The following is a 27,880-nucleotide window of genomic DNA, read 5'->3' on the forward strand; positions in this document are numbered from 1 at the left end:
ATATTCTTTATTATGCTATTGGAAGACAATACTTTCTTCATTCTTTTTTATACCTTTACTGCTTTGGGTATAAACTGTTTCCATATTTTGCCTAGTGGATAGAATATACTTTGACTAACTATCACTTGTCTATTTCTAACTCACTGTCTGAATATCATCTCTATTGCTATGATAAAATACTCTAAAGAAAAGCGACTTTGAGGAGGAAAAGACTTATTGTGGGTTACAATTCCAGGTTAAAGTGTATTGGTACAAGGAAGTCACAGCATGGGGAACTTGAGACAGATGGTCAAGTGACAGTCACAGTCAAGAGTAGAGAGAATCGAATGTATCCTTTCTTGCACCTCAGCTAACTTCTTTCTTTCTTATACTGCTCAAAGCCCCATGCCTCGAGGATGTCACCACCCACAGACATGCCAGCAAGTGAATCTCACCTTTCTCTAATGTGGACCTATGTGGAAGTTAATTGCAAAATAATATTCTTTACACTATATGAAGATAATTTAATAAAGAGCTGAATGACCAGGAAGCAGTTAGATGGGGCTTCTGGGGACAGAGAGCACTCAGAGAAGAAAGGCAGAGCTGTCAGCCAGACCCAGAAGAAGCAGAACGTGCAGGGCAAGAAATAGAAGCCATGAGCCACATGGCAGCATGTACATGAACAGAAATGGGTTAATTTGCATTATAAGAACTAATTAGAAAGAAGCTTAATAAGATTGAGCTTTCATCATTAAGAAATCTCTCTGTGTCATTAATAGGGAGCTGGCTGATGGGACAGAGAAAAACTTGTTACAGAATTTGTTAGGTTTCATACTCAATAATGGAGAGTTTTATTTATATGACTATGGATCCTAAATTTGTTTAACTACTGGACCATAGATTGTGTCAATTTTGATGTTTACAACTAACCAGCACACTCCGAACTGAGCCATCAACTGTAATCCGGGCACTTTGTCATCGTGTATCGATTCCTACCTACTATCACACAACTCTGAAGTCAGCCACTCATTTTGAGCTGTTCATTTGGTATCTAAGGACAAACACTTCCTAAAGAGAAGACTTTTTAAAAGTCTCTCTCTCTCTCTCTCTCTCTCTCTCTCTCTCTCTCTCTCTCTGAGTGTGTGTGTGTAGGTGAGTGTGGATGTGTGAAAAGAGTAATCATGAATGGCGGAAAGGATAGAAGAAGATGCCAAGGCCTCAGAGCTGTATCTATAGGCGTTTGTAGGCAGTGTGGCTTACTTATATAGATAGTTACTGAGATCTGTGCTCTGTTCTTCATGATGTTGAGTGGGTCTTAATCCAGTTAGGGTGGTGGTAGCTACTACTCACAGTGGTATTGTGCCATTCTATACCATAGATGTCATAGCTGGGTAGGATTTATGGCTACTCCCTTCCTTTGATAGCCTGCATGGTTCTGTCTGGTCCTATGAAAGCAAGTCCTGAGGGAGGAGATACTCAGGTTACTTCCAACTCAGGGACTGCTCAGACTCATTTTTTTTCACTCATACTGAATAATATAAATAAATTTTAAAAGTTTACTTATTTACCGTGATTATATTTTTGAAACAACATGCCCTTACACTATTAATTCTTTTCAGCAAATTTTGGAGGCACATGTTTGTTTTTATGTCGTCAGGAGAACGTGTACTTCCTTAAGAAGCAACTTATTTGGTTTGGAATTCAACTAATGTTTCCTATAGGTATTTCCTCCATGCTAAGCATGGAAAAAGTGCAATCGGTTAGCATTCAGATTCCTGTGCTTTTCTAGGGCATCATTTTCTAATTCATTTCTTGGCTTGTTGTAGACAGAGATACGGAAGCACTCATTAGTGCAGGGATGAAATGGCCACGTTGTTTGAATGGATGCCCTGAAAGGGAGATTTTCAAATTAGTTCAGCCAAGTAGGTTGAGGTTAGTTGCCAAAAGTTTTATAAATATGTTCAAATGATTTGTCACATAAAAACTAAATCTAATCTTCGGTAAGAAGAGGCTTATGAGAACATTCCAGTTCCAGTGTGAGTAGGTGTGAGGGAGACGGGGTGTGGGGGGAGACTGGATGCAGGGTGGGCTGGGGTGAAGAAGGCTGGAATTTGGGGCAGTGTATCTGAGAATGATTCACCTTCAGGTCAGCCTGGCAGCAGCTCAGGAAGGAAGTGTTGGGGATGATGGGATTGCCCACATCCTGGAATCTTGGCAACGGAGACATTAAAGAAGTTTGATTAAGACAAGGCGGCACGTGTTTCCTGTCTTGTACACAAGCAGTTCGGCTAACCATTTATAGAGTGAAGAATATGGTCTTGGAGTCACAGTTGCCTGTGCTTACTACAAAAAGAACCCCGAATCTCACCCAAACCATCTGAGAAATGGTCTCTGCTGTGTTTGAACTTAGAAGAGAAGGGAAAATTTTTTGAACTTTTGTTTGTTTCCAGAACTGCAGGCCCAGGGTCAAGTAGACTACTTTCAGACAGGTGATGAGGAAAAATGTTTTACCAGTTATAATTGAAGCATTAATAGGTAAGTGAAATAGAAAACTAAAAAAAAAAAAAAAAAGAGCTTACTATGGTCATACTAAAGTTAAATGGAAAATGGTCATGGTAGCAATGGCAAAAGCAGAAGGTGATATTTACATATCCAAGGTGATATTGACATATCCAAGTCGTTCTGTGTGCTGGCCTGGCCAGTGTATCCATCCTTGTTCCCATGGTGAGGAAAGCATTAATGGCTGAAGCCTTCCTTTCCCCTACACCTTAGTTTCACGTCAGGAAAATGTCTCCCATTATTCTGATTGCCCACTTAAGTTGGACAATGTATGATTTTAGGGCCTGTTTTAACAGTGGCAAAAAGTAATCTCAAACCTTTGCTCAGACGCAAGTTCAGTGAGCTGCTATGTAGTTATAATAGCCATCGTGCTGTGTAATATTCTTGTGAGTTCATTATGATAAAATTGTTCTATTAAATTAAGAAATTCCAAAGAAATCAAAGAATAATTATAATATTTAAATTTTAAAAAGAGCAATCTGTTTTGTTTATCTTAAAACAGCCATTAAAACATGTGTAATATGGTTAAAGCAGTAAGTTCAGATATTTATAATTACTGAGTTTTAACATTGGGTGTAATCTTAAAACTGCGCCTATTGTCAAAGTACCAACATATCAACTTTTTTACCAAGGAAAAGAATTCAAATGTCAAGTTCTTTTCAAGTATAGCACCTCAGTGACACATGGAATATTTGAAACTGAATCAAAAGTTTATACTATTGTTTGTGGGTAGAGATAAAACAGAATGCATATTTTAGTCATAGAAATCTATAGTCTTTAGTTTTAGGCTCTAACAGCAGTAACTAGGCAACCATACTGTTTATCCTAGTCTGTCAGAGGAGTTCAGGTGGTTTCGCCAAAGACAGCTTCACCCCTGTAATTGTATCCCATGGTTCTCGGTCACTAGGACAGATATAGAAATATTTGATAAAATGACCAAGGCTGCAGATTTACTGAATTACAGTACCATGTGCACAATTTAAAAAGGAGAAGAGAGCATAGGTGTATGCACATTGCTGCAATAGAATAGCTGTGATTTTATTTTAAAGTAGATAAAGTATTGCTTTGGATTTCTGCAAAGAACAGAGTTTGTAGTTCAAAAGCAGACTTGAGAATTCCAGTTTTCCACGATCCACACAAGTCAAGTATGTGGTAAATGTTTATTGCAGCAGAGACAATTGTGTTTCCTATTAATTATTCATTAGTCTCTGAGAATATTTTTCTTACCAACATTATTTTCTGTGTAATTATTGCATTTTAGAGAAATGCAGAGCTGACTCTCATTAAGGACACAAACTCTTAATGAAAACCCAGGAAGAAAATAGTTTAATTGGCATTGGGAAGAATCATAATGAAACCTCAGTGTGTAACTACTGAAACGTGGCCAGAGTCGGAGCAGTTTAGCTCAACAGCACACACTGAAGTACACATACGAGGATAAAGTTGTCACTGGCAGGAAAGGGATTGTTCTGAATTGTGTGTCACCTTCTGGTCCTAAGGATGTGGGAACCCATGTCCTCACCTGGAGACGGAGTGGTGGGGCCCCTCCAGGCTGATGTCAGACAACAAGCACAGCATTTAGTTGCTGGATAACTACACAGCCTTTTGTGATGTGCCAGCATCGACCCAAGATCTGACTGTGCAGGGCAAGAGCCACAGCTGTGGAAAGGACTTTTGCTGTGCCTTATTGAAATCCTCTTAGGATAAAAAAAACCCCCACTGTTATCAAAATAAAGCCATTTAAACTCATGAACTGAAATGCCAGGAAGGATAGGGTGCATAGTTTTACTTTTCTTTTTGATTAATTAAACCAAGAACCCAGATGCACCTTTTAGTCCATTCTTTGCTCCTCCAACCGTTGCAGAACATGCTAAAACACACCCCTAGCGAGCGGCAGGAAGTGCTCTGAAGGCTCGCGGTGAGACTAGGAATTCTGGCCACAAGTCAGGTGTCACCTCATGCGCCATCGTTGCATGTTCCTCTTTCATCAGACCTTTGCCTCGTCACAGAGTCCCATGTCCACTCTCTCCTACCTACGAATATGGTGAGAATGTGAAAGTAGGAAACCTGTTATGCTTGTCTATTATCTTGATACACTCATTGTAATGCATTATATATAAGGTCCTAAAACATATCTATGGAAATAGCAAACATTTTTATGAATGTGATCTGGTCCAGGTCACACATGTGCTAGGGGAAAGAGATGATAAGCATATCTATATCTATATCTATCATTATATCTATCTGTCCCTTTGTTTTGTGCTTCTCCAAGTTTGCCTTGCTATCTATAACTGAATATTGACCACGTTTAATTATGATGGCTTCATTTTGTGAACAACAAGATCTTAAAGTGACTTTTATCTATTGATCTTATGTGTGTTTTCATCAGTTTATGCCCCTCCCCCTTAATACTTCAAAACTGTTCCTGGAACATTGAATCACAAAGTAAAATGGAATCACAAGTAAAACTGAAACCCAGAACTATTTTACAAATTCTAATATTAAATCTACATCTAGTTTCCATTATCATAACAATATGGTTGGATTTTTAGTTTTTAAAAAACCAAAGATTCAATATATCAGACTAGTAGACAGAAAACTGCTTTTCCTTAAAAGACTGCACACTTTCAATCTTTTAAACCAGCTCTGAGTATCAGTGGTTTAATTCCTGCCCCGTATTTTGTTTATTTCAACAATGTTGACTGACTCTAAAGATCTTTAAATATTTCACTTATAAACTAAATTATTATAAAGTGGCCTCTGTATTTCATCTGTTGTTAATAAGTTGTAAAGAAAATGTAAGATAAATACAGTCTAATTAGATCTAACGTCCATTTTTATCTCCTCTGCCCCAATGCCCTCTTCAGTCCTTTGCTCCCAGCTCCTACTCTGTCTCCCTTACCTCTTTCTTCTCACTGGATGCCTTTAAGATTTATTTTTCCTTTGGAATACTTAAGCAACTGGGTGATGATGTGTTGTGGTGCAGTTTTTGCATTGCTTTAAAGATTTGGGGTTTGTTGAGCTTCTTGGATCTCTGGGGCTACAGTTTCACCAAGTTTGGAAAATTCTTACCCTTTATAGCATTGCTTCAATACTCCCTTCCATCTTCAACTCTCTGACTTCAGGAAGTTTGGACCACGTAAAGTTTTCCCACAGTTCAGAATACGTGTTCTCTCCCTCCCAACTGCCTTCTTCCTCTGCTTCCTTCTAGTCTTTTCCTCTGTTTCAGGCTGGTCTCTATGGTCCACTCTTCTCTCGGTTTCACTCTTCATTCTACTGCATTTTTTTTTTTACCTGCCACTCATTCTAACTAGAAGTTTTGGGAAAATACATCTGTCTCTCAGTTCATAGTTCCTTGACTTTAGCCCGATCGTCTCATGAGGGCAGGTCATAGCAGCTCTCACGTATCCACCATCCTTCTCTGGGTCAGTTTTCGTTGACTTTTCTCTTTATTTTGCATTTCATCTTTTGGTTTTGTTGCACTCCTGATATTTGACTGTGTATATGAATTGTGTTTTCCTGGGTTGTGAATAATACTCTAATCTTTAACATCCTCTTGAGTATACATTCGAGATGAGGATGTTCTTGGGAAGTTTCATCCTGGGGGTGATCTTCCTTTTAAACTTTATCAGCTTTTTCCTTGGGCTAGAAATTCCTCTATTAGGCAAGTAGAGAAATTATTGAAAATATGAGATTAATGAGAGGTGTTTTTGTGCAGTCCAATGTTTTAAGCGCTAGTCTGAGTTTTGAGAGCGCCTCTGGAATAGGAGTTTCTATGCTGACTGATACACTCAGGGTGAAAGGGTTGGTAAACTCATCCTGAGTAAGTGGCAAGACTGAGTTGAAGAATGTTGTGGGGAAAGTGTTCCCAGAGTCATAGTCGGTGCTTGGTCTTTTTCTTCTATCAACTGGACTTTGGACTTTGAACAGGAGAGGCCTTAGCGTGAGTCCCCCTGCTCTCTTGATGTTTGAAAGACAGAAGCACACAGATCTGGGATCCTTTATTGAAGATGTGAATGTCCATTGATTTCTGTGATCAGGATTACATTGGAAGATAGATAAAGATAAACATTATGGAATACTATTTAGGGACAGGGTTAAGTGCTGCAATATGTCAGCTCAAAGTCCTCCAAGGCATGCATATTGTTTATTATATTTATTTGTGAAGTTAAGGAAGTAGGTTACTTTTCTTCTGAAGTTGTTGAGGACAAATGCAATCAATTTTGAATTTCTCCTTGGCAGAGATATATAAGAAAACTATTATGGTTTTAAAAGTAAAATCCTTTTATAAATACATTTACACGTTCAATCACTTGGCTGCAAAATGGGCTTTCCAACCCAGACATTTCATTTTACCTACCTGATGTTTTATTAAACAGATATTTTAACTTTATATAATTGAAGCAGTGGTTAAAAAATGACAATGTGAGTTATGAAAGAATAAAGTATTTTAATTCCAAAACGTCTTTTTAGTCATCTGGAAATGTTATGGCAGCATTAGCTAGTCCTACTAAACATGAGGACCAGTGTAAAATCTCTTTAAGAGTGTCTGCATCTTAAATACAACACTCCTTCCACATTCATTCAAAAAGGCTTCCAAATAAAGATGCTAACCTTAACTTCTTCACACACTATTAATATGCAGTATCTCTGAGAAGGTATCTAGAAGTAATTTTTACATGAAAACATCAGCTAAGTAAAATGAAGTATCTGAGTTGGACAGCTCATCTTGCAAAACAAAAAGTCCATAAGCATATCTCAGTTATTAAGGAGCAGATATATTGCACTTAACTCTGTCCCTCATAGTATTACATAATGGTTATATTTATCTATTGCCATGTGGTAGGCAATTGCTTGTTGACTATTTCACAGCTTTTAAAGGCTCTATAATGTAAAATTCACTAAAGCTGGGTGTGATGGGGAATACTATCATCTCAACACTTGTGAGGTTAAGGCAGGAAGATTGCCCTGAATTTGAAGCCAGATTTGGCTACTTAGCAAGACCTTCTGTCGGAGAAAAAAAATAAAAAGCAGATAAAACTATTGTAAACACAGAGAAAGTTGGTCAACAATGCTTTGTTTGTGTTTTAACAGGATACTTAGTGTTACTGAGAAGAGCAGCTGGGCGGACCCACATCATGAACCGGGCCTTCAGCAGGAAGAAAGGTAAGAGAACTTGGCTCAAGTCACTATTGCTAATAAAGCAGAAATAACACATTAGCTTTTCCTATTAGGACAAATCACATCTACAAGAGGTACTTACTAATACATTTTGGTCATCCCCTAATTAAATAGTAAGTTATTGTGCTTATTTCATAATGATATAAATATTTTATATATTCTCTGGCAATTGTATGCTATGCTATGAAATTGCATAAAATAATTTATCTGAAATCGACGATAAGATTATAGATAAGCAATTGCAAGTTTCATTCTACACTATAAATTTAAGTAGATATTATAAGCTGTCAAAGAATGGTATAGAAAATATAATTATTGTATCAATTTTGGAAATTGACTTTAAGTTTTTTGGGTAATAAAAAGTGACCCAACAGTAAAAATAACCATAATTATTTAATATATGGAAAATAGATAGTCCAGAGCTAGAAACTACAGCATTAGTGTTTCATTTTATTTAGTGAAGCCAGATGAAGTGTGCTCTACCCAACTTCAGTCTCTGTTTGAGTAATCCAGGATTGAGTAATCTCCTTCTGGCCTATGAGAATGAACTTGAATTTTGATCATCTGCCCTCCATGATACAAGGGTTGTAATTATAGGCATGTGCCATTGCACCTGTTTTTGAGGTGCCAAGGAGCAAACTCAGGGCTCCGTGCATGCTAGCCAAGCACTTTATGGATGCAAATAAAGTGAGCCAAAGATGCCCTGGTACATACAACACGACAAGACCAGAAATAAAAGTGGAAGTAATTGTAACTCTTTCACAGGAAGCAGAGTTGAGAATTCCGTGTATGCTTCTGATTTAAAACCCACTAACAGGGAAATAGTTTTTCCTTTTTGTAATAGCAAAATCTAGAACCAGCCTCAGAACACACGTGTCTGCAGTAAAATACTTAGGTCACATTCATCAGCTAGTTCACAAAGACCAGATTTTTTGTTAGACATAGATCTGATTATATTTGTCTGACTCACAAAGCCCCCATCTTCAATTCAGTATTTACTTGAAAGAGATATGAATTGTTTCGCATTGACGTAGTCAATGGAACATGAGTTTGGCACGTTTGTGGACAGTGAGGGGAAACTGGAAATACAGACACTTGTGATTTCTTACAGTGCTTTATTCTTCCCCAATTTATCAATCCTCATTAAGTTTAATGATTATCCTAGTCAGGAAATTCTTGATCAGTGTTTTGTTCCGCCTCTAAGTTAGACTGTGACTGGTTTCACTTTTGTTTTCTTTAGTTTGTCAATTGACATTTTGATGAGTAAATTTAGTTGTAATAATGTTCAGCATTCAAAAACTATTAAGTTATTTTTTTCTTTATGGAAATTTTATTTTATAATCATTAACATTAATATTAAATGTAATATAGTAGAAGTAGGTACTCTATATTATGCGCAGAGAAATAGATATAGCCATGATGTATTGATCTTTCAATATTTTATATTAGAAACATGCTAGCATATAAATGTGTTTAATATAGGTATTATGTATTGTCCTAAAACAAGTGAAATTATAGGAATATATATACATATATTTCTGAATACACACACACACACACACATATATATATAGAAAGGTAAAAAGCCATATATATATATAAACCTTTCTGCTCCTTCAGTTTTTAAAACACATATTAATGAAATCATATTGGCTTCTGCTAATGTAATTTTAAAATCACCTCAAATTAATTTTGAAAATACTTTGTTGGTTTTACCTGTGTATTTGTTGAACTTTCAGTTAATAATACAGGAAAGAAATGTTTGAAACCATGCGTCTCTGCCTGACTATGGTAGAGCTAAGCAGGGATAGTAAAGTATCAAATACTTTCAGCAGGGGGAACGACAATAGAACACTTTAGTTATATTGTAACTTTACCTGCATGAAAATACTTTGTTGGTAACCAGTGTTCCCTTTCTATGTGCACTTATTTATTGTTTCTACTGGCATGCACTTTCGTTCCCAGTACTTAGGAGACAAAGGCAGAAGGATCTCTTAGAGCTTGACATCAGCTTGGTCTACATATGAAATCCAGCCCATTCACGGATACATTGTGAGATCTTGTGTTAGAAACACAAAACAACAAGTCATATTTTAAAATTCTGTTTTATTTGTCATATTGATTCTGATTTTAAGGTACCCTGAAGAATAATATATACATAAAACTTCTCTAATAGAAATAAGATATACCCATATATTTAAAAGTCTTACACCAACAAATGCAATTAAAACTATTAATGATGATAAATTTGCCTTATGTAAACCTTGGCTACTTTTTCCCCTTATACATTTACTATAGTATTTGCGAATTACATGGAATGTATGAGTAAAATACAACATTGAATGAAAATATAGATAATATAAATATAAGCAGCATGCAATACATATTAGTATGAAAATCTGACTTTGTATCTGTGTACATGTTTTTGCGTATGTATGTATGTATGTGTGGGGGCCAGATGTTGATATTGGGTCTCTGTCAGTTACTCTCTGTCTTAATTTTTGAGACACAGTTTTGTACTGAAGCTGGAGCTCGTTACCTTAATGAGATCAGCTAGACAGTGAGATCAAGGGCTCCTCGTGTCTCTGCTTACCCAGCTCTGCAATGAGAAGTGCGATGGGGCCACCATTACATCTATACTACAGATCTGAACTCAGGGCCTCATGCTTGCTCTGAAAACACTCTAACTGCCAAGCCTACTCTCCTGCCCTTCAATATATCCCTTCTGAAATACTTTATTTCTAATATTTCATTACGTTTATCTACATTTCCAATGAATATGCTTAATATTATTCATGTTCAAAACTTCTGATAGTAGACATTCAACTATTTTTTTCTAATTTAAAATAAGGATTATCTTAATGACATTCCATGAGAACATAATCACTAATGTATTTCAACTTCATTCAAGTGCACCTCCTCCCTTAATGTATTTTCCCTTTAAAATGCACAAATTCTGATGCTAAAGTTATCGTAACTCTAAAAGGACAGATTATTTTTATTATCTGGAAATGATGAAATATACCTTGGCATTCATGAAAGCATTAAATAAAAGAAGACAGGTACTTGTCTTAACTTGCATAATTGTTTTTGCTCATAGCCCCACTATGTTGTTCTTATAAAATGAGAACCAGGGGAAGAGCAAGCGTGGATAACTGAAGGACAACAAATTGGCTGTGGCCAGCTTTGGCTACATAGCAACACCCCAATCATTCATGAGTGACTTCTATAGTAAGAAAAAGATAAATGCCTGAATCATTTCCAGTTACAACATTTTACTTTCTTAATTCAAGAAAGTTCAGAAGATTCGACTGCCTTCCCCAGTATAGATTTCCTTCAGGTAAGAATATATAAACCTCATTATAAAAATTGATGGTTTAATCCAATACTTCATTTTCTCTGTTACAGACAAAACATGGATGCATACACCTGAAGCTTTATCAAAACATTACATCCCCTATAATGCAAAGGTAAAATAGTTATTAGGATATTATCTGATTTTACTTTGTTATGTGTTGTTTTGAATAATTGTGCTAATTTTAGAAAAATTGCTAATGCGTCAACGTTTCCTGGTAAGTGATCTTTGAAACTAATTTGACATTGCTTAAATAAGTAATGTAACATTACTTATTAAATTCATCACTTATTAAATGACTTATTGAAATCATTTTAATCTCTAAATTAATTTAAAAAGAAATGTGTACCTTTTGCAGTTTCTCGATCTATGTATTTTAATTCATGCTTTTTCTTATTATGAGTTGGACTCTTATTTAAGTTATTTTGCAATGTCACAGACTCTGGGAAATTAAACAACTTAAAATTGACTTCCTTTAAATGCATTTTAATATTGTGGTTCATCAAAAACAAATAAAAACTCATCTAGGAAAGTGAGATGCAATTTTAACGTGTACTTGGAATCCAAGAAAATAAGCAAATGAAATGGAAAACATAAAAGCATAAAATGTGTTTTTTTTTTATTCTTTCCTGGATTACTGTGTTTTGATGAGGCAGCCAAAACACTAATGCATGTGCCATCGTTTTAAAGATTGCATCTGCTGTTTGAAGGGACATAAATTGTAAAAGGTCCATTAAAGAGAGACGAGTCATTGTATTTAGCAAAAGATCTGAACTTGTTTACAGAGAAATCTGATTAGAAATTTTGCAGAGGCATGAAAAATGTAATATTTGAGATTTTAAATATTGGGTTAAGACAAGCTCAAATTGCTGGACTCTGAAGACAACATGGAGGGCATAGGAAACTTCAATATTTAAAGGAGAACTTATGGTTTTTATAGGTTAACAAACTATACTCCGAGATATAATGAGCATAGACTCAGGGATTATTTTAGAAAATAAAATGAAAAACGTTATCCAGCAGAAAATCAACTGTGCTTAGTGGGACCCTCAGCAGTGCTGGCTCATGTCCCTGTTGACAAGAAGATGTATATAATAGGATTGAGGATGAAATGACCACAGAATGTGCTACTCTGAACTGGGATTTGATAGGGACAGAAAAAAATGTGATTTCATAGAGAAATAAAAATGTTCTAATACTTCCCATGCCTCAGAAATAGTCCTGAAATTGTTGTATGCTTATTAATTTCCCTATATGATTGGTATGAAGGCTGATTGCCACTGCTTATCATAGTTATTGAACCTGAAAAAATTTATTGCCTATCCTGCTAAGTATTTATCATAAAGAGCATGTGATATATATATATGTGTATATATATATATATATATATATATATATATACACACACACACACACACACACATATAGCTTAAGACAGCTATTGTTATTTTAGGCTGCATAATCAGGCCTTGACAGTCATAGTACAGTGACATCCTTTAGGTGAAGTTATCAGGGCTATTTCATCTTTCTGTAAGGAAAATGCGTCGTATTGGAACTCCAGTTTGTTAGTATTGGGAGACTCTATTCTAATTAGAACTACCTTTTATTTTAGTACTGCAGGGGTACTGCGACAATGGAGATCTGTTATGTAGCCGGGGTTCAGTGGCTTGCACTGTACCAGACAATAACTGTAAAATTACTGACAGTCATGAAAAACTATAGAGCGCTTCCCACACAGAGACCAGCATCAATCAATTCATAGGGTTTTAGCGGCAGGGCTTCACACAGAGACACTGTTTAATAAATGAATAAAGCACTAGGTGTTATTACATGCACTTAGAGTTATGCAGCTTTTTATGGGAAAGCGGGTTAGTCTCATCTGTTTTATTTTACCTAATCTGTGAGGATATATATCATGGGAACACCAAGTAGCATTGCAGCAATTGAAGAACATTCATTTCCCTTCTTTGCAGTGCTTGTCTTTTTAGTGAACCTGTTTTAAAGATGTGTTCTCTTCTCGTTAGACCTTTACCATCTGAAAAGTCAGTTCATTTTCACAGGAAGTGGTGTAGTACAGGATGGGAGATTACAGACCACGGAACTAGACTGCTTTGACCGATAGCCTACCTAAAAATTTTAGCTGTGTATCACTGGGCAGACCATTTAATTTTTCTGTCCCTCGACTGTGCATTCAAGAATAAGGGAGGCAATAACAGCAACTTCTTTTTTTAATTGAATTTTATTGAGCTCTACATTTTTCTCCGCTCCCCTTTCTGCCCTTTTCCTCCCCTTCAACCCTCTCCCAAGGTTCCCATGCTCCAAATTTACTCAGGAGATCTTGTCTTTTTCTACTACTTATGTTGGTTAGATCTATGTATCTTCTTAGGGTCTTCTTACACGAGTAGTTTTAGATAAAAAGAAGGTAGATGAAGTTGGAAACAACATATAACATAAAATAAATCCCCAATAAATATTAGCAACCATGTACTAATTATTTTTACAAAACTTATTATTTTTCACAAAACTTATCAAAATGACAGTCCTATAGTCGGTTTTTATTATAAATGATTTATGTATCAATGTCGGACATTGTCACTGACATATATTTCATTCAACCCTTATCGACACAGGAGACTATGGTGCTCGTGAATTTTTACATGACTTCTGTTACTATTGATGTTTCTGATGGCCTCGTATACTGAATAGCAATGTTATCATAACTTTATGTTAGGAAACAAATAATGAAACACTGAATATTTTGCACTGTTAGTTGAGAAAGCTGAAAAACTGGGGTTTATTTGGCTTTAAAGTTTTATGTTTTTATAAACTGAATGTGATAATAACAGGGAATGTATGCATGATTTAAATGCTTACTGTATATAAGGCATTGTTGGCTAAAGCTTTACTGAACGTTGGTATACCCCAGAGCTCTGTAGAAAATGCTTATATTTGTGTAACGTCTATTATCATCAGTAAGCATGATAGCCATCATAAAGGTCACAATATGCCCTTGTGTGGTTTCCATTGCTGTGATAAACCACTGACCAAAACAACTTGGGAAGGAAAGAGGTTATTTGAGTGGTAGGTTTCAGCCCACCATCAAGGAAAGCCAGGGCAAGGATTCAAGGCAGGAACCAACCAAGAGGCAGCAGACCATGGAGGAATACTGACCTGTTCCCTGTTCTCAGTTTGCCCTCTCGTACTACACAGAACCACCTGCCTAGATCTGGCACTGCTCACAGTGGGCTGAGCCCTCCCTTATCAGTCATCAGTCGTGAAAGTGTAACCCAGACATGCCTGGAGGCTGGTCTCGTGGAGGGGATTCGTCACCATGGTAGGCTCCTCCCAGGTGATTCCCGCTTATGTCAAGTTGACAAAAACCAACCAGCACATACCACGTTCTCTGCCACTCACATGACACTCGTGGGAAGTTGTAGAGACTCAGAGAATAGTACGTCACCCTCTGAGGTAGGATTCTCAAAGTTTACAACAGGGAGTGCCGTTTCCATCCGACAGGTGTGGCAGAGTAGTTTTAGCATGAGCACAGTGAAGAAGGCACACATCGGGTGCAGCTGCAATACTACAAGTGCTGAAACAATTTATCAAAGATTGGTCACCCAAGTTGGATCATTAGAATTGCGTTCACTACTTTTATGTCAATTTGACACAAGCTGCTTATTTTAAGAAGAGGAATTCTCAGTTAGGAAAAAGACTCCATAACATTGGCTCATAGGCAAGTTTGTTGGGAATTTTCTTGATTAAGGGTTGATGTAGGAGTGCCCAGCTCAGTCTGGGTGTCAACTCTGGGTAGTTAGTCCTTAGTTATATAAGAAAGCTGACAGAGCAAACTAGTAAGCAGAGTTTCTTGCCTTGAGTTCCTGCTGCGACTTCCCTCAGTGTTATGGAGTATGATCTGAAAGTTGTAAGATAAACCCTTTCCTCCCCAAAGTGTTTTTGGTCATGGAATTTTATCACAGCAATTGATACCATAACCAAGACAAGAGAAATGATAAGCGGGGGGGGGGGGAGGGGCGTGTGTGTGTGTGTGTGTGTGTGTGTGTGAGAGAGAGAGAGAGAGAGAGAGAGAGAGAGAGAGAGAGAGAGAATCATAATGGACCATTGAAATTAGAGGGCGTTGGAAGTTCTTGCCAGGTGCTGACCTTGCAGATCATAGGGGTAGAATTCCCTTCTTTCTTTGAGAAATAGAAACTTCATCTCTGTTTCGTTCCCAGGATTTTTCAATTGCTTGTGTCAGGCCTGCCTAGATTATCTAGAATAATTGCCTTATTTCTAAAGTATCAATTGAATGTAGGCATAAAGCACTCCTACAAAATGATTTCCTCACAGTATCGAGACTAGAATTGACTGAATATTGACATTATAACTTGGGGAGTTTGCACAGAGGACTTCTGCTCATAAGTCTCATGACGGACAAAACTGGAAAGGGAAACTGAGAAGACTTTTTTGGATGACAGAAGAGTCGCTTAAGTCGTAAACTAAACATACGAGATTTTAATGATCTCTGTAGTTCCATGAGAGCTAATCTTGACCAGCAGAGGAAATCATTAGGCCTCCTAGGAAGCCATCTTAATGGCACAAGCATTAGTAATAAGTTTACAGAGTGGTAGGAAATAATAAGTCATAAAATATGGTGATAAACATCAGATAATAATAGATGCAACATAGGAACAGATTATATACTGAGAACAGGAATATAACTACTTTCATAAAGGCTGAAAAAATAGTATTGTTAGAATATTGCCATCACTTTACCTTTGGCATGCACTGGTTTTATATTAAGGAGATTAATTTGACATAAATGTTTTAGAATGGCAGTTGTGCCCTGTGAAATACATGATAATGGTCATTTGAGAAATCTTTAATTTTTAATTTTCTACATGAATATTCCTGTCCCTTTAATTTCTTTTTAAGAGTGCATTTTAGTTTCAGCCCCTTTCATTTTACAAAGTAACTGATGTAAAATTTTGTTCTTGATCTTTGTATTGAAATCATTTTGAACCACATGTGGATACAGAATAGCAGGTTATTATTGAATATGTGTCAGTTTATGTAAGGTTCATTAGTTCTGATATTTTATTATGTGTCGTGACAGCATTAGTGCTAATTCACTGGAAATTATCAGCATTTCCTGTGTATTCTGTAGCAATGCTTTTTAGTTTACAGGTTATAACCTAAGGAAAAAGAATGTATTCTGAGATCAATGTTGTGTAGATCATCGGAAGCCCGCCTTTAGAAATAGAATAAATATAAAAAGGAAGAAACTCCCAGAATGCATGTGGCAAACACTTTTTTGTTCTGCAGAATTATGCTCTATAGTCAAGGAATTCAAAAGCTCCTGCTTTCCAATTGTGACCTATAACCTGTTTTTCAACATACTAGACCAGATTTAACTAATTTAAAGTACAAATCAATAATTGGATAAAAACCCTATTGAAGCAGCTACCAATTTTTAGAAAAATGTCTCTCGTGAGAGCATTAGCTGGCCTAGAACTCACAGAGATATGCATGCTGCCTGCCTCTGCTCCCTGAATGATAGCATTATAGGTATGCGCCCGATAGCCATATGGTGGTATACTCCCAGTAGAAGAGATGGTTTACAAGTTTAATCTCATACCCTCACTGAATACAGCATCTCATGACAATCCTTCAAATACACATGGAGTCACAGGGTGATGAACAATGTACAAGACAATGAAGGGCAGCATTGAGCTCTGACATCTCAGTTGCCTTGTCTAAACGTTTCTCCTTTCCTCCCTCCTTCCCTCCCCCTTTCTTCTATTCTTCCTCTTGTTTTATGAGAACGGGTCTTGCTGTTGATGCCACGCTAGCCTCAGCCTGTAACACTTGTCTCAGGCTCCTTAGCGCCTCGGATTATTAGTGTGCCTGATTTCTGAGACACATTTTTAACTAAAATTGACCATAAGTAGCCAAAAAATTTATTCACTGAGTTCGGGCCAGATGTGATTGCCACTTGAATGAGATTAGGGGCTAGAGAAGAGTCACAGAGTCTGAACACATTTTGAAAATAAGGCTGTCAGGATCTAAAAGATGGATTTTATATTCACCCCCCCATTGCTATAATTAGAACATTAAAGCAGAAACTTTCAAAGACATCACCCACAAGGAAGCTGCATTTCCGTGCCCTCCCATTTCTGACAGAGGAGCGCTAAGTTGTCTTTTCTATGAAGGTTGAATACTGCCAGATTTTCGTTTCAATCAGTTTGTTGTGCTATTCATTTAACAATGATTTCCTGAATAAAGACTTGTGACAAATGTTTCATATATTTATTAAATAGTTTATTTTAAAATGCATACCTCTTCTTGAATCCACATGCCTTAATACTTTTATTAAATGTTTATATTTAGGATATGTACAAAGGACTCTTGGAGTTGTAATTTAGTAGTGGAACACTTGCCTAGAGTATGAGAGGCCTTAAAAATCACTCCTCAGAAAGTATATACTCATGTCTTTATATGTACATATCATTTGCAATTCATGTTATAAGTATAAAATAAATACATAATATATACATATAAAATAAACTCATAGCATAAGGTATGAAACAATGTATTCTTAAGTACATTGCCATGTTATTTTATGTAATGGGCATTCTTTTGTTCTAGAGTCTAAAAATGAACAAATGTAAATAGAAACATAGACTTTGACCTTAAAACTTGTGGTTTTCCTGAAGAGAGATAACTGTCAGAAAAAGAATAGAGACTCTTGGGGGAGAACTCTGTAAGTGCCGAGAAAGACCCTGAACTATAAATTTCAAAGAAAAATTTAACGAGGGAATTCCATCAGTTGTCAATATTTCCTAGTGATGTTGAGTCTCCTACAGGAACCTAGCTGTGTGTGCTCTCCTCTCGGTATGCTTTGAGGATTGCTCTCTCATTAAGCTATGCACCTTCTGACTACCCTTTCTCAATCCTCTAAACTTCTATACTGTATAAGCTCTTTTTTTGTTTGTTTGTTGTTTTTCAAGACAAGGTTTCTGTGTAGCTTTTGGAGCCTGTCCTGGAACTAGCTCTTGTATACTAGGCTGTCCTCAAACTCACAGAGATCCACCTGCCTCTGCTTCCCAAGTGCTGGGATTAAAGATGTGCACCACTACTGCCCAGCTAATCTATAAGTTCTTATTTGGCTTCAAAAACAAATATAAAGAAACAGAAAACAAAATCTATCTATCTATCTATCTATCTATCTATCTATCTATCGTCTATCTATCATCTATCTATCTATCTATCTATTTTCACATTACACACACACACACACACACACACACACACACACACACACCACATCTTGGCTTTTGCTGTTCGAAACTTTTAGCTAAATCTATTCAAAAGGATTTGGAATAGAAAAATAAAAACATAGATATGGAATGTGTTCTTTTTGCACATCACAAGAATAAACATTGTACCCTGAACTCCACTGCTGTTAAAATTTTCTAGTTATAGTTGATGAAACTCATTGCAGTAATTGGAATAGCCACTTTGCAACCTATCTTGGTTGAAATTTCTACTTTATTAACTCAAATCAGATTGATGTGATTTTTCTGTTTTTTTCAAAAAATATTTTGTTGAAGAGCTTCCTGATTACATGGACCTGCATAGTTGATTATAAGTTACAAACAAGTGTAGAAGAATGTATAATTTTATTTATCTATCTATCTATCTATCTATCATCTATCTATCCATCCATCTATCTATCCATCCCATAGTTTTCTATGTGTATCTATTTCTCTCTCTCTAGATATATGTCATTGCATTTCATATATATATATATACTTGTTATATATTCACCATATATATGTTTGATATCTATCATCTATCTATCTATCTATCTATCTACCTATCATCTATCTATCTATCTATCTATCTATCTATCTATCTATCTTCTATCTATCATTGCATTTGATGTGATACACCAGAATCATATTATTAATGTGATATTTTCAACTTAGACAGTATTCTGTCAACTCTGGAGTCTGCCTTAGTTGTTATATTTGGGAATAATTGAGTCCTTTCACTGTTAGGCGAAAAACAGAAACAAACCACTCCAAATCTTTTTCAGGAATTTTATTTTATTTTATTTTATTTTGCTTGCTTCAGACGCTGTAACCAGTGATGGTTTGCAGTAGCCACCCTGAGAGTTTCACTGGGAGCAAATGACATTTTCTGCAGGCGCACAAGAGATTCAGTACTGCTAGCCTGGTGAATGTACAGAAAAGGAAATGTTTGACAGACCCGTAAAGAATAGCACCACGATGATTATGCCTTGACATAATCTTGAGTTTCCCACAAGTGCAGTCTGAAGCAAAATATTTTGTGAAGTTTTTCCTATTTTTAAAATCAAACCTAGGGGAGGAGGCAGAAATCTTTAATAAATAAATAAATTAAATAAAAAAATAAAATTAATAAAAAAAATCAAACCTAGGATCAAAAAGAAAGGCATGCAGACTATTAAAAATTCCTTGGGGAGTAGCATGCTAGAAGTTAATGAAGAGCGAGCTGTTCCATTAAGAGACCTAATGAGTCATGATAAAGAAAGATTTCAAATTAACGGAGTAATCTGATTAATGCTTAGGTTGTTTCTGATGAATATGTCATACACTAAGCTTTTGTGAAATATTTTTATTAGTTTGTAACTTCACTGGGGAGAAAATATATAATGTCTGCTACTGTATCAAGGAAAAAGGAATCAGGGCTGAAACATGTTCATATTGACCTCTGTGGAACCATAAAACACCTTGGAAAAGTTACACTTACGTAATATATTTCTGAAACACCCAAGATGGTTGAGAATTCTAAATTATTAGGACATTTCGGAGTAATTTTATAATGCCTATGAGAATTTGCCAAGTTTTCTGGTTGTGGCGCAAGAAGAATGTAAAGAATTAGTTTGCAAAGTTCAGAAGTATTTTCTATAACCCATCTCACTTATTCAGCTATGAAATTTTCATTCCAACATGGGCTCCAATGATAAATTCACTTCTGGACAGAGCTTTCGTAAGAAGTTTCCTGGAATTTTAGACTTGGTCTTTGGTGATGTGAGTCCGTACAATAAGTTCATTCCAAACATTTGCAAACAGAAGGATGCTTATGTAAATTAGCTGCTGTTTCATTTTATCTTGTGTGGAAATGTTATCTTTCTGTTAGAATTCTAGGTAATTCTGCTTCTGCAGCCATAAGCCATGTTCTTTATGTGATATAGTAGTACTTAAAAAGAGCACAGAAATCTCTAAAAGGCTAGTCCCCCTCCCTTTGTAGTGGGAAGTTATAAAGTGTTTTAATACTAAATGCTGAAAATTAATATGGCCATCCATGATATACCTAGATGTTTGTTATTGAGCAGTGATCCTGTAGGCTGTGTGCTTGTTAGATAAAAGGCAAATTCAGAAATTGAAATGACCATAGACTACGTATCTTCTCAGTTCTTCAGACAAAATGCACATCAGTGGAATTCCTGAGAATTAGGTTTTTTAAAGAGGGTATTAGTTGCTCGCCAGGTTTTCTCACAGTTACTGAGATAATTAGCAAATTGTAAAGCTCAATTACTGTATACTATTATTTTACCTCTTAAAATGCTCTAAACAGTGTTCCAAAGTTCCTAGAAACTGAGGCAGAAGTGAAGCCATTCATTCCAGTTATTTGCTGCCGCATTGAACTATGGCATTGCTTTGTGTATTTAAAGATATCACATGTGCTACAGATGCAAAGGTATTGGGTTTGTTACTCCAGGTCTATCATTTTCTTGAGGAACCTATTCTCCTTGGAGGGATATGTTGCTCAGCCGAGATATAGTAGCGAGGGCCCAGGACCTTCCCCAAAGCAATGTGCCTTACCCTCTGAGGAGAGGATGGGGGTGGGGTGGGAGCATTTGTGGAGGGAATGGGAGGAAGGGAGGGAGTGGGAACTTGGGTTGGCATGTATAATGAAAAAATAAAGATGTTTGTCTTCTTCTTTAACAAAATAAAGAAATTTATTTTCAAAGAAATATTTAAAAATTTAAGAATATAAGTACATTTCAGTGTATATAAACAGCATGTAAGTTTAGTTGATTTAAATGTCTTATTTTCAAAAAAAGAAAAGTGTCTTTATGAAACAAATGAAATGTATTGTCAATTAGTGTAGGTAAAGAAACTTATTTGTGGACAAATTATATTTTTGAAAATGGCACGAATTAATCTCCTTTAATGTCAAACCGTAGAATTCTGAAGCTTGAAATGTGAATTCAAGGAACTGAGCAGAAAGCAAAAAGTGGGGCAGTGCATGAGAAATGTCACAGACATTGGAGGGTTTCCTGGAGATTATTTCAGGAGTTGTTTTGATGAGTGGCTAAAATCACAATCTGCACCATCAGAAACTCTGGGCAGGAGGTGAGCATTCTGCAGCAGAAATGAGACTTGAGAGGTGATGCTAAGAAGGAGAAGCTGTCACAGAAGGTGAAATATACAGGGCACATGTGGGTTGGGGGAGTGACAGATATTGAGTCAGAATCAGCATCCTTAATACATTCCATGGCCTCATTTCAAATACTATCTACTTCAGTACCCATGACTCTGCATCTTTGAATTCAGCCAACAGAAGCAGGAAACTATTTGGGGGGAACTGTACTGATATATAGATTAATTTTTTTTTGCACTTGCTCCCTAAACAGTGCAGAATATTTAGATTTTATTATAATATATGTAATCTAAAATGAGTCCAGGCAGTGGAAGGATATGTGTGTCCTATAAATAGGCCTCTTTACCTGAGCGGTTTCAGTGATAGCTATATCTATCTGTGCCCTGCACCCCTCCCGTGAGCACTAAGGGGTAACTGCCTTGACTAGGAAGACAGTGGGGGGGAAGTTCCCTTCAGCTCTGTCCCTGCTGTCCTGCTTCCATGGTGTGAGGGGAGGCAGTGACCAGCTCATCCAGGCACAGCAAGGCTCTTTAGAAGATAATCTAAGGTCCCAGCTCATGGTACTCGCTACAGTTTTTGTAGACATTTTAGAGAAAGTAATCTTTTATCTTCTAGGCAGTAAACAAATACATGTATTTTAAATCCCACTGAAGTTATTATTTTCTCTCTTCCAATGGCATACAATATGGAAGCCTTCATCTCCAAATCAATTTTACATCTACTTTCCATTCAAAGGCATCTGTGGTTTCCCTGTTGCTTCAGTTTCTGGAAGGATGTTTATCGCCACCTGGTTTTGTTCTTTTCCTTACGTTTTTGTGGGAAGGAAGTGCTTTTCTCCTGAACTTTAATATTACATCAAGGAAGTCAAATGGATTTCATGTCAGTCCTTTTGTTGGTCCGATAGTATGGAGCCTTTGAACACTGAGAGAGCAAAAGAGAAGAAATGAGAGCCTCTGAAGCCCTAAAGACCCATGTGGGCTTTGCAGCCTTGGTCTGGGAAGCTGTCGCAGAGCACAGAGAACAAAATGTCATGTGTGTGCAAGTGGGCCATTTACATTAGCGTGTCGATAATTGGTTATATTTTCCAAGAATTATAATGATGTGCCCGAATATGATGCATACTAATGATTAAGATTTAGGCAGTGCAGAAAAACACAGAAGTATTAAAATTCACATATTGCTTCTAATCCTACCAGGCAGAAATCACCCAGGGTTAACCTTAAGCTAATGGTATTTCAAGAACTCCATTCTATACAAATGTGCAACAATGGGTATATAAATCAGAAATGACTTTAAAAATAGGTGATAACTCTTAGCAGTAACCTTGTGGGCACATTCTGACCATCTCATTAACCCTCACAAAGAACCATGAGAATAAGAGTGTTAATATTTATAATTGGAGAACTGAATGGTAACATTGATCAAATCGTAAGTCAGAAAGCGAGGCTGAGGCTGAGTGGACATGGAGAAAGAACTAGCTTTATAAATAAGTTATAATAGACATGTTAAAATAAAAACATGTGACTTGAATTATCAGATGAAAAATCGAAGTTACTAAATTCGAGGTATGCATCTTTTGTCAGAATGCTTATTAGCTCTGGGAAGATTACTGGAAGGTGAATTCTGAGAACTCGGCCTCTGCCCTGCTTCTTGTGACAGTGTGCATGTACAAATGGTAAACAGAGTGAAGTTTCTCTACTCTCCTGTCTTCCCTGCTCATTTTACTTGGTCTTGTCAGGATTCATATCAACTCCATTTACTTCTGAAAGCATAATTGCTTATTATAAATAACGAATTGGACTCTATTTCACTTTCCTTAAGTACCATTTCTTGTCTGTGCCCAAGGCCTTGATTAAGTTTTTTCCTAAAGAAAAAAAAAAAAAAAAAACAGGATCAGATTTCCCTGCTGGCCAGGCCCCCCCCCCCCCCCCCCCGCTTACAAAAAAAAAAGTTCTATCGGGAACTCACCAAGGCCAGCTGGACTGGGACTGAAAAAGCATGGGATAAAACCGGACTCACTGATCATAGCGGACACTGAGGACTGCTGAGAAGTCAAGAACAGTGACACTGGGTTTTGATCCTACTGCACATACTGGCTTTGTGGGAGCCTAGGCTGTTTGGATGCTCACCTTACTAGACCTGGATGGAGGTGGGTGGTCCTTGGACTTCCCACAGGGCAGGGAACCCTGACTGCTCTTCGGGCTGATGAGGGAGGGGGACTTGGTTGGGGGAGGGGGAGAGAAATGGGAGGCGGTGGCGGGGAGGAGGCAGAAATCTTTAATAAATAAATTAATTAATTAAAAAAAAGAAAAAGAAAAAGAAAGACACCCAGCATCCTAGGTTCTGTGGGATATTTTCCATCAGAATGTCTTACAGCTGCAAGGCTGACTACTATGCGTTTAATAATCAATAAGGGCTCTTATCCTTCTTGACTGGTAAACAACTTCTGTTTCATGGAGCAGGAACTCCATTGGATCATCCATGTTTTCCTTCTTTTAGTTATTTTCCAGTTGCACTTGCTGATAGCCAAGTTTATCCTCCCAAGTGTGGTGCTTCCTCCTACCCTTGCTGGATGCTCTCACACACTCAAAACTTAGCTCACTTTCCATCTCTTAATGGTTTTGCCCCTAGATCTCATGTCTGAGCTCTTTCCCCTCGTACATAATTCCTGAAGATATACTGTTAATAGAAGATCATGAGATCACACAATCATGTCCCCGATCAGTCACGTGACCCTTTTCAGTAAGTTTATTTCCCCCATCATAGCAGAGTTGCAACTGAGCGCTCTTGGCTTCCTGATTTGCTGAGTGCATTTTTGGCATTATCAAGAAATCGAGGCACTGCATATGAAATAATTCTCTTCAGACCTCACCTGACATCGGCAACATGACCTTCCTACTGAGTTCTCCTTGAGTTTCCTGGGTCCTCATGCTGTTGTGTCACTTCTGACTGGCGCTGGAAGATTGATGTTGTCACAAATAGCAGACACACTTGTGTGAACGTAGTCTAGGGAACTTGGATGGTTTTGTGTCCTTCCCAGAACAATCTCTATGGAGGGAGGATGAATTCATTGGCAGCCTATGTCACGATCTTCTAGACTATGTTGGCTTTCTGGAGGGAAGGCATGTACTTAAAAAGGAAAAACAAGCTTTAACTGGAAAGAGGAGAGTGACTACTCACAAACCCTTCCTACTACCATGATTAACTTTGCTCTGTCTTCTGCTTCCTCACTATTCCTCACTATCCTCACTATCTCGTCTTGAGATTACTTACATATTTCTCCTTCTCCAGGAAGCTGCCACCAACAATCAGCTATAGGATGGTGTTCCTCAAACTCTCTGCAGCGAAGTAGCAGACTTTTATGTTTTGTTTTAACAAAAGGGTCTTTCATGGAGACCATTTTATCCTAAATCAATAATTTTCAGAAATCCTACAGAGACTAGAAAAACATTTCCTTGTCAAAATGCCTTCAGAATTTAGCCAGGGTAACTGTTGATGCCTGTTGCGATCTTGCCGGCAGTTGGTTGGCAATTCATACTATTTGTGGTCTGCTGAACGGGTATGTCATGCCCATGGATTGCCATGCTCATTTCTGCGGCACAATACGATTTTGCAATAAATTCCATGCTGTTGTTATATCTCTTCTTTTTCCAGATCCTATGTTCTCCAAGTCAGAAGTAGTCTCTTTATAGTGAGATTTCATTATTCCACCTACTGATGGCTGTCCTACATTTCTGTCACTCATAGGAGTGGTCGGTGTTTGTTTTCTCTGCTTTTCTCCTGTGCCCCTTTGATTATTTTTTATTTTTCCTGTGTAGGCTCTTTTGTTTTGTCTCATCATCTATTTCTCATTCTTGCTTTCTTCAGAGGAATTGCATATACTGTGAGCATACCTTGACTCCACTTCTTTTCTTAGCAGGATCTTGGTGGTCTATAGGTCACTTCAGGTTTTTTTTTCCCTGGCGTAGTTTGCGATCTTGTGCTTATATATATTATCCTCATTCTTATAACTACACTCTGAATTATTTTAATTTTAATTTACTCTTTTAGAAGTTCATAGATTTATATGTGATTTATCTTGATCATATCCACTCCGCACACCCCTCAACTACCCACGTGATTCCCCATCACCCTTCCTCCAAACTTTATGTTCTTCTTCTCTAATTTTTAATTAATTAATTCTTTTTAATTCACTGAATTCAGTTAGTGCTGTCCTTATGTGCGTGGACATGAGAGTCATTCACTGGGTCCTGGGGGACCTACCAGTTGCCACTGTCATTCGACCATCATCTTTTGGCAGTTAGGGTCAGATATTGGTTGTCTTCAAGTCTGAACCCTTATGGTAAGGCTTATCTTAACAATCGGTGATCACTATGGTAATATTGGTGGATCCTGGTCCCCCGAGGAAATGGAATGGACAAGCCATGTAGGACTATCTGTGCACTATAGTTCAACAACCAGTGTCTCTACCCTGACCTTTAACAGAACAAATAGAAGTTTAAATTAAAAGCTGGAAACTTTTTCAGTATGTGGTTATAAGAATGGGATAGAATGCTTAAACACGGAGATCACAGACACCCTTAATTCAGAAACTCAGGCGGAAGGCAAGTGTGCTAGGAACAGAGAGGGTAGTAAGCCACACATAGAAGTTCAGTGGGAAAAGGAAGCAGAATATGGTATGTTCCAAGTATACGCAATGCTTCAGAAGAGACCAAGAATGAAAAAGAGGTGGTGACATAAAACAGAACACCTTCACTGAAACACTAAAACTATTTTAAAATGGTAAGGGTGGAAAAGCAGAGAAGGCCAATCTTTGCTCACCCCTCCATGTGAGAAATGAACAATGCATGATAGAAATACGGCTGCAGTCACCAGGCCCAGTGACTGGGCTTCCTTGTACAAACTCTCTGATCCTTCTTGGACTACTAACTGCATCTTAATTTAAATCTCAGGACACATCTCTAGTGCACTAGACTAAGAAAATGAAGTAGTAATCTTCCATTTGGAAACACCCAAGATGCGAAAAAAGTAGCAAAATAGACCCGTGTTCTTTAATAGGCAAAACTAAAACTGCCAGTATCCGAGAGTTAAGGACTGTTCTACTATTAGTATACCAGATCCAACAAGTTTGGGTCTACAGAAAGCTTTATGTTTTAATCCAAAGAGCATGGGTTTGGAATCTCAGAAAAAGAAATTGAACGTGGGCTTTTTAATGTCACATAACCCTATTACTTTATACATTTTAGCACATATAAATTGAAAATGGTGCCTTTTTTAAAGGATTTTGGTATAATTTAGATAACATCAGTACAATTTCTGGAATGGGATTTTATTTTTATTAAATGTTGAGTTTCCTTTTGTCCCCAGTTGGATATGAAATTGCCTCTGTGAGGGAAAGCGTCTACAATATTAGCCAGTGCCACAGCTACAAATGGGATTTCAGACTACAGGAAGTTCATTACGAGATCAGTCCTTGGCTCTTTGCACATTTTAATAACATGATCCTTCTAAGATTCAGCGTTAGGAAATCATAGAAGTCAACTGAATAGATATGCACAGACTCTACTTCCCCTGCCCTGTCTTCTAGGCAGATTTTATCTGTGACAGAGTTGCTCACTAACGATGACAGGTATGGCAGCTATAACTAATTACTTCCTAGGAGATTTGGGTTCAGAGAAGTGCAGATCATCCACCTCAGCTCCTGCAGGCTGAGATAAGAAATGGTACCTGGGTGGGAAAACACACGATGCAAGGGCCTAATCTGCCTTTAGTTGATCCTCAGTTATAAAGCTCAATAATTAAGCATCTCAGTCTGGGTTTATTTCCAGTGACTGTGACATCTCTTCTCCAGTTATATATCTATTTTAATTGTTTATCAGAATGATATTGCTGCACACCTGCTAACACAAATGTTTGCCAAGACCAGACCATGGTCATCCATCTCTCTCTGTCTCTCTGTCTCTCTGTCTCTCTGTCTCTCTGTCTCTCTCTCTCTGTCTCTCATCTATCATCTATCTATCTATCTATCTATCTATCTATCTATCTATCTATCTCTATCATCTATCTATCTATCTATCTATCTTCTATCATTTATATCTATCTATCTATCCACCCACTCACCCACCCACCCACTCACCCACCCATCTATCTATCTATCTATCTATCTATCTATCTATCTATCTATCTATCTATCTATCTATCTATCTTCTATCTATCATCTATATCTATCTATCTACCCACCCATCCACCCACCCACTCACCCACCCACCCACCCACTCACCCACCCGTCTATCTATCTATCTATCTATCTATCTATCTATCTATCTATCTATCTGTACTCTTAGCAAATAAATTACTTCCATTTGCAAATATTCA

At 37.2% G+C, this 27,880-nt stretch overlaps 1 protein-coding gene and 1 non-coding gene across 2 annotated transcripts in view; one reads left to right on the plus strand and one right to left on the minus strand.

The window, feature by feature from the left end:
- Positions 1-27,880, plus strand: part of LOC121458946 (PTB domain-containing engulfment adapter protein 1-like) — a 222,299-nt gene that overhangs the window by 132,406 nt on the left and 62,013 nt on the right. Inside the window, exons 2-3 of the mRNA XM_041668381.1 lie at positions 7,633-7,704; positions 11,128-11,189. Coding sequence (XP_041524315.1) covers positions 7,677-7,704; positions 11,128-11,189 — 90 coding nt within the window. The 5' untranslated portion in view covers positions 7,633-7,676. The remainder of the gene's footprint in view (positions 1-7,632; positions 7,705-11,127; positions 11,190-27,880) is intronic.
- Positions 9,478-9,602, minus strand: LOC121459180. The gene has a single exon (XR_005975934.1). It is a non-coding gene; the product is annotated as a small nucleolar RNA SNORA63 (small nucleolar RNA).

This window comes from Microtus oregoni, unplaced genomic scaffold (genome assembly GCF_018167655.1).
Source record: "Microtus oregoni isolate MIOR12 unplaced genomic scaffold, Mior012 000018F_ref0000195, whole genome shotgun sequence".
Classification (NCBI taxonomy): domain Eukaryota; kingdom Metazoa; phylum Chordata; class Mammalia; order Rodentia; family Cricetidae; genus Microtus; species Microtus oregoni.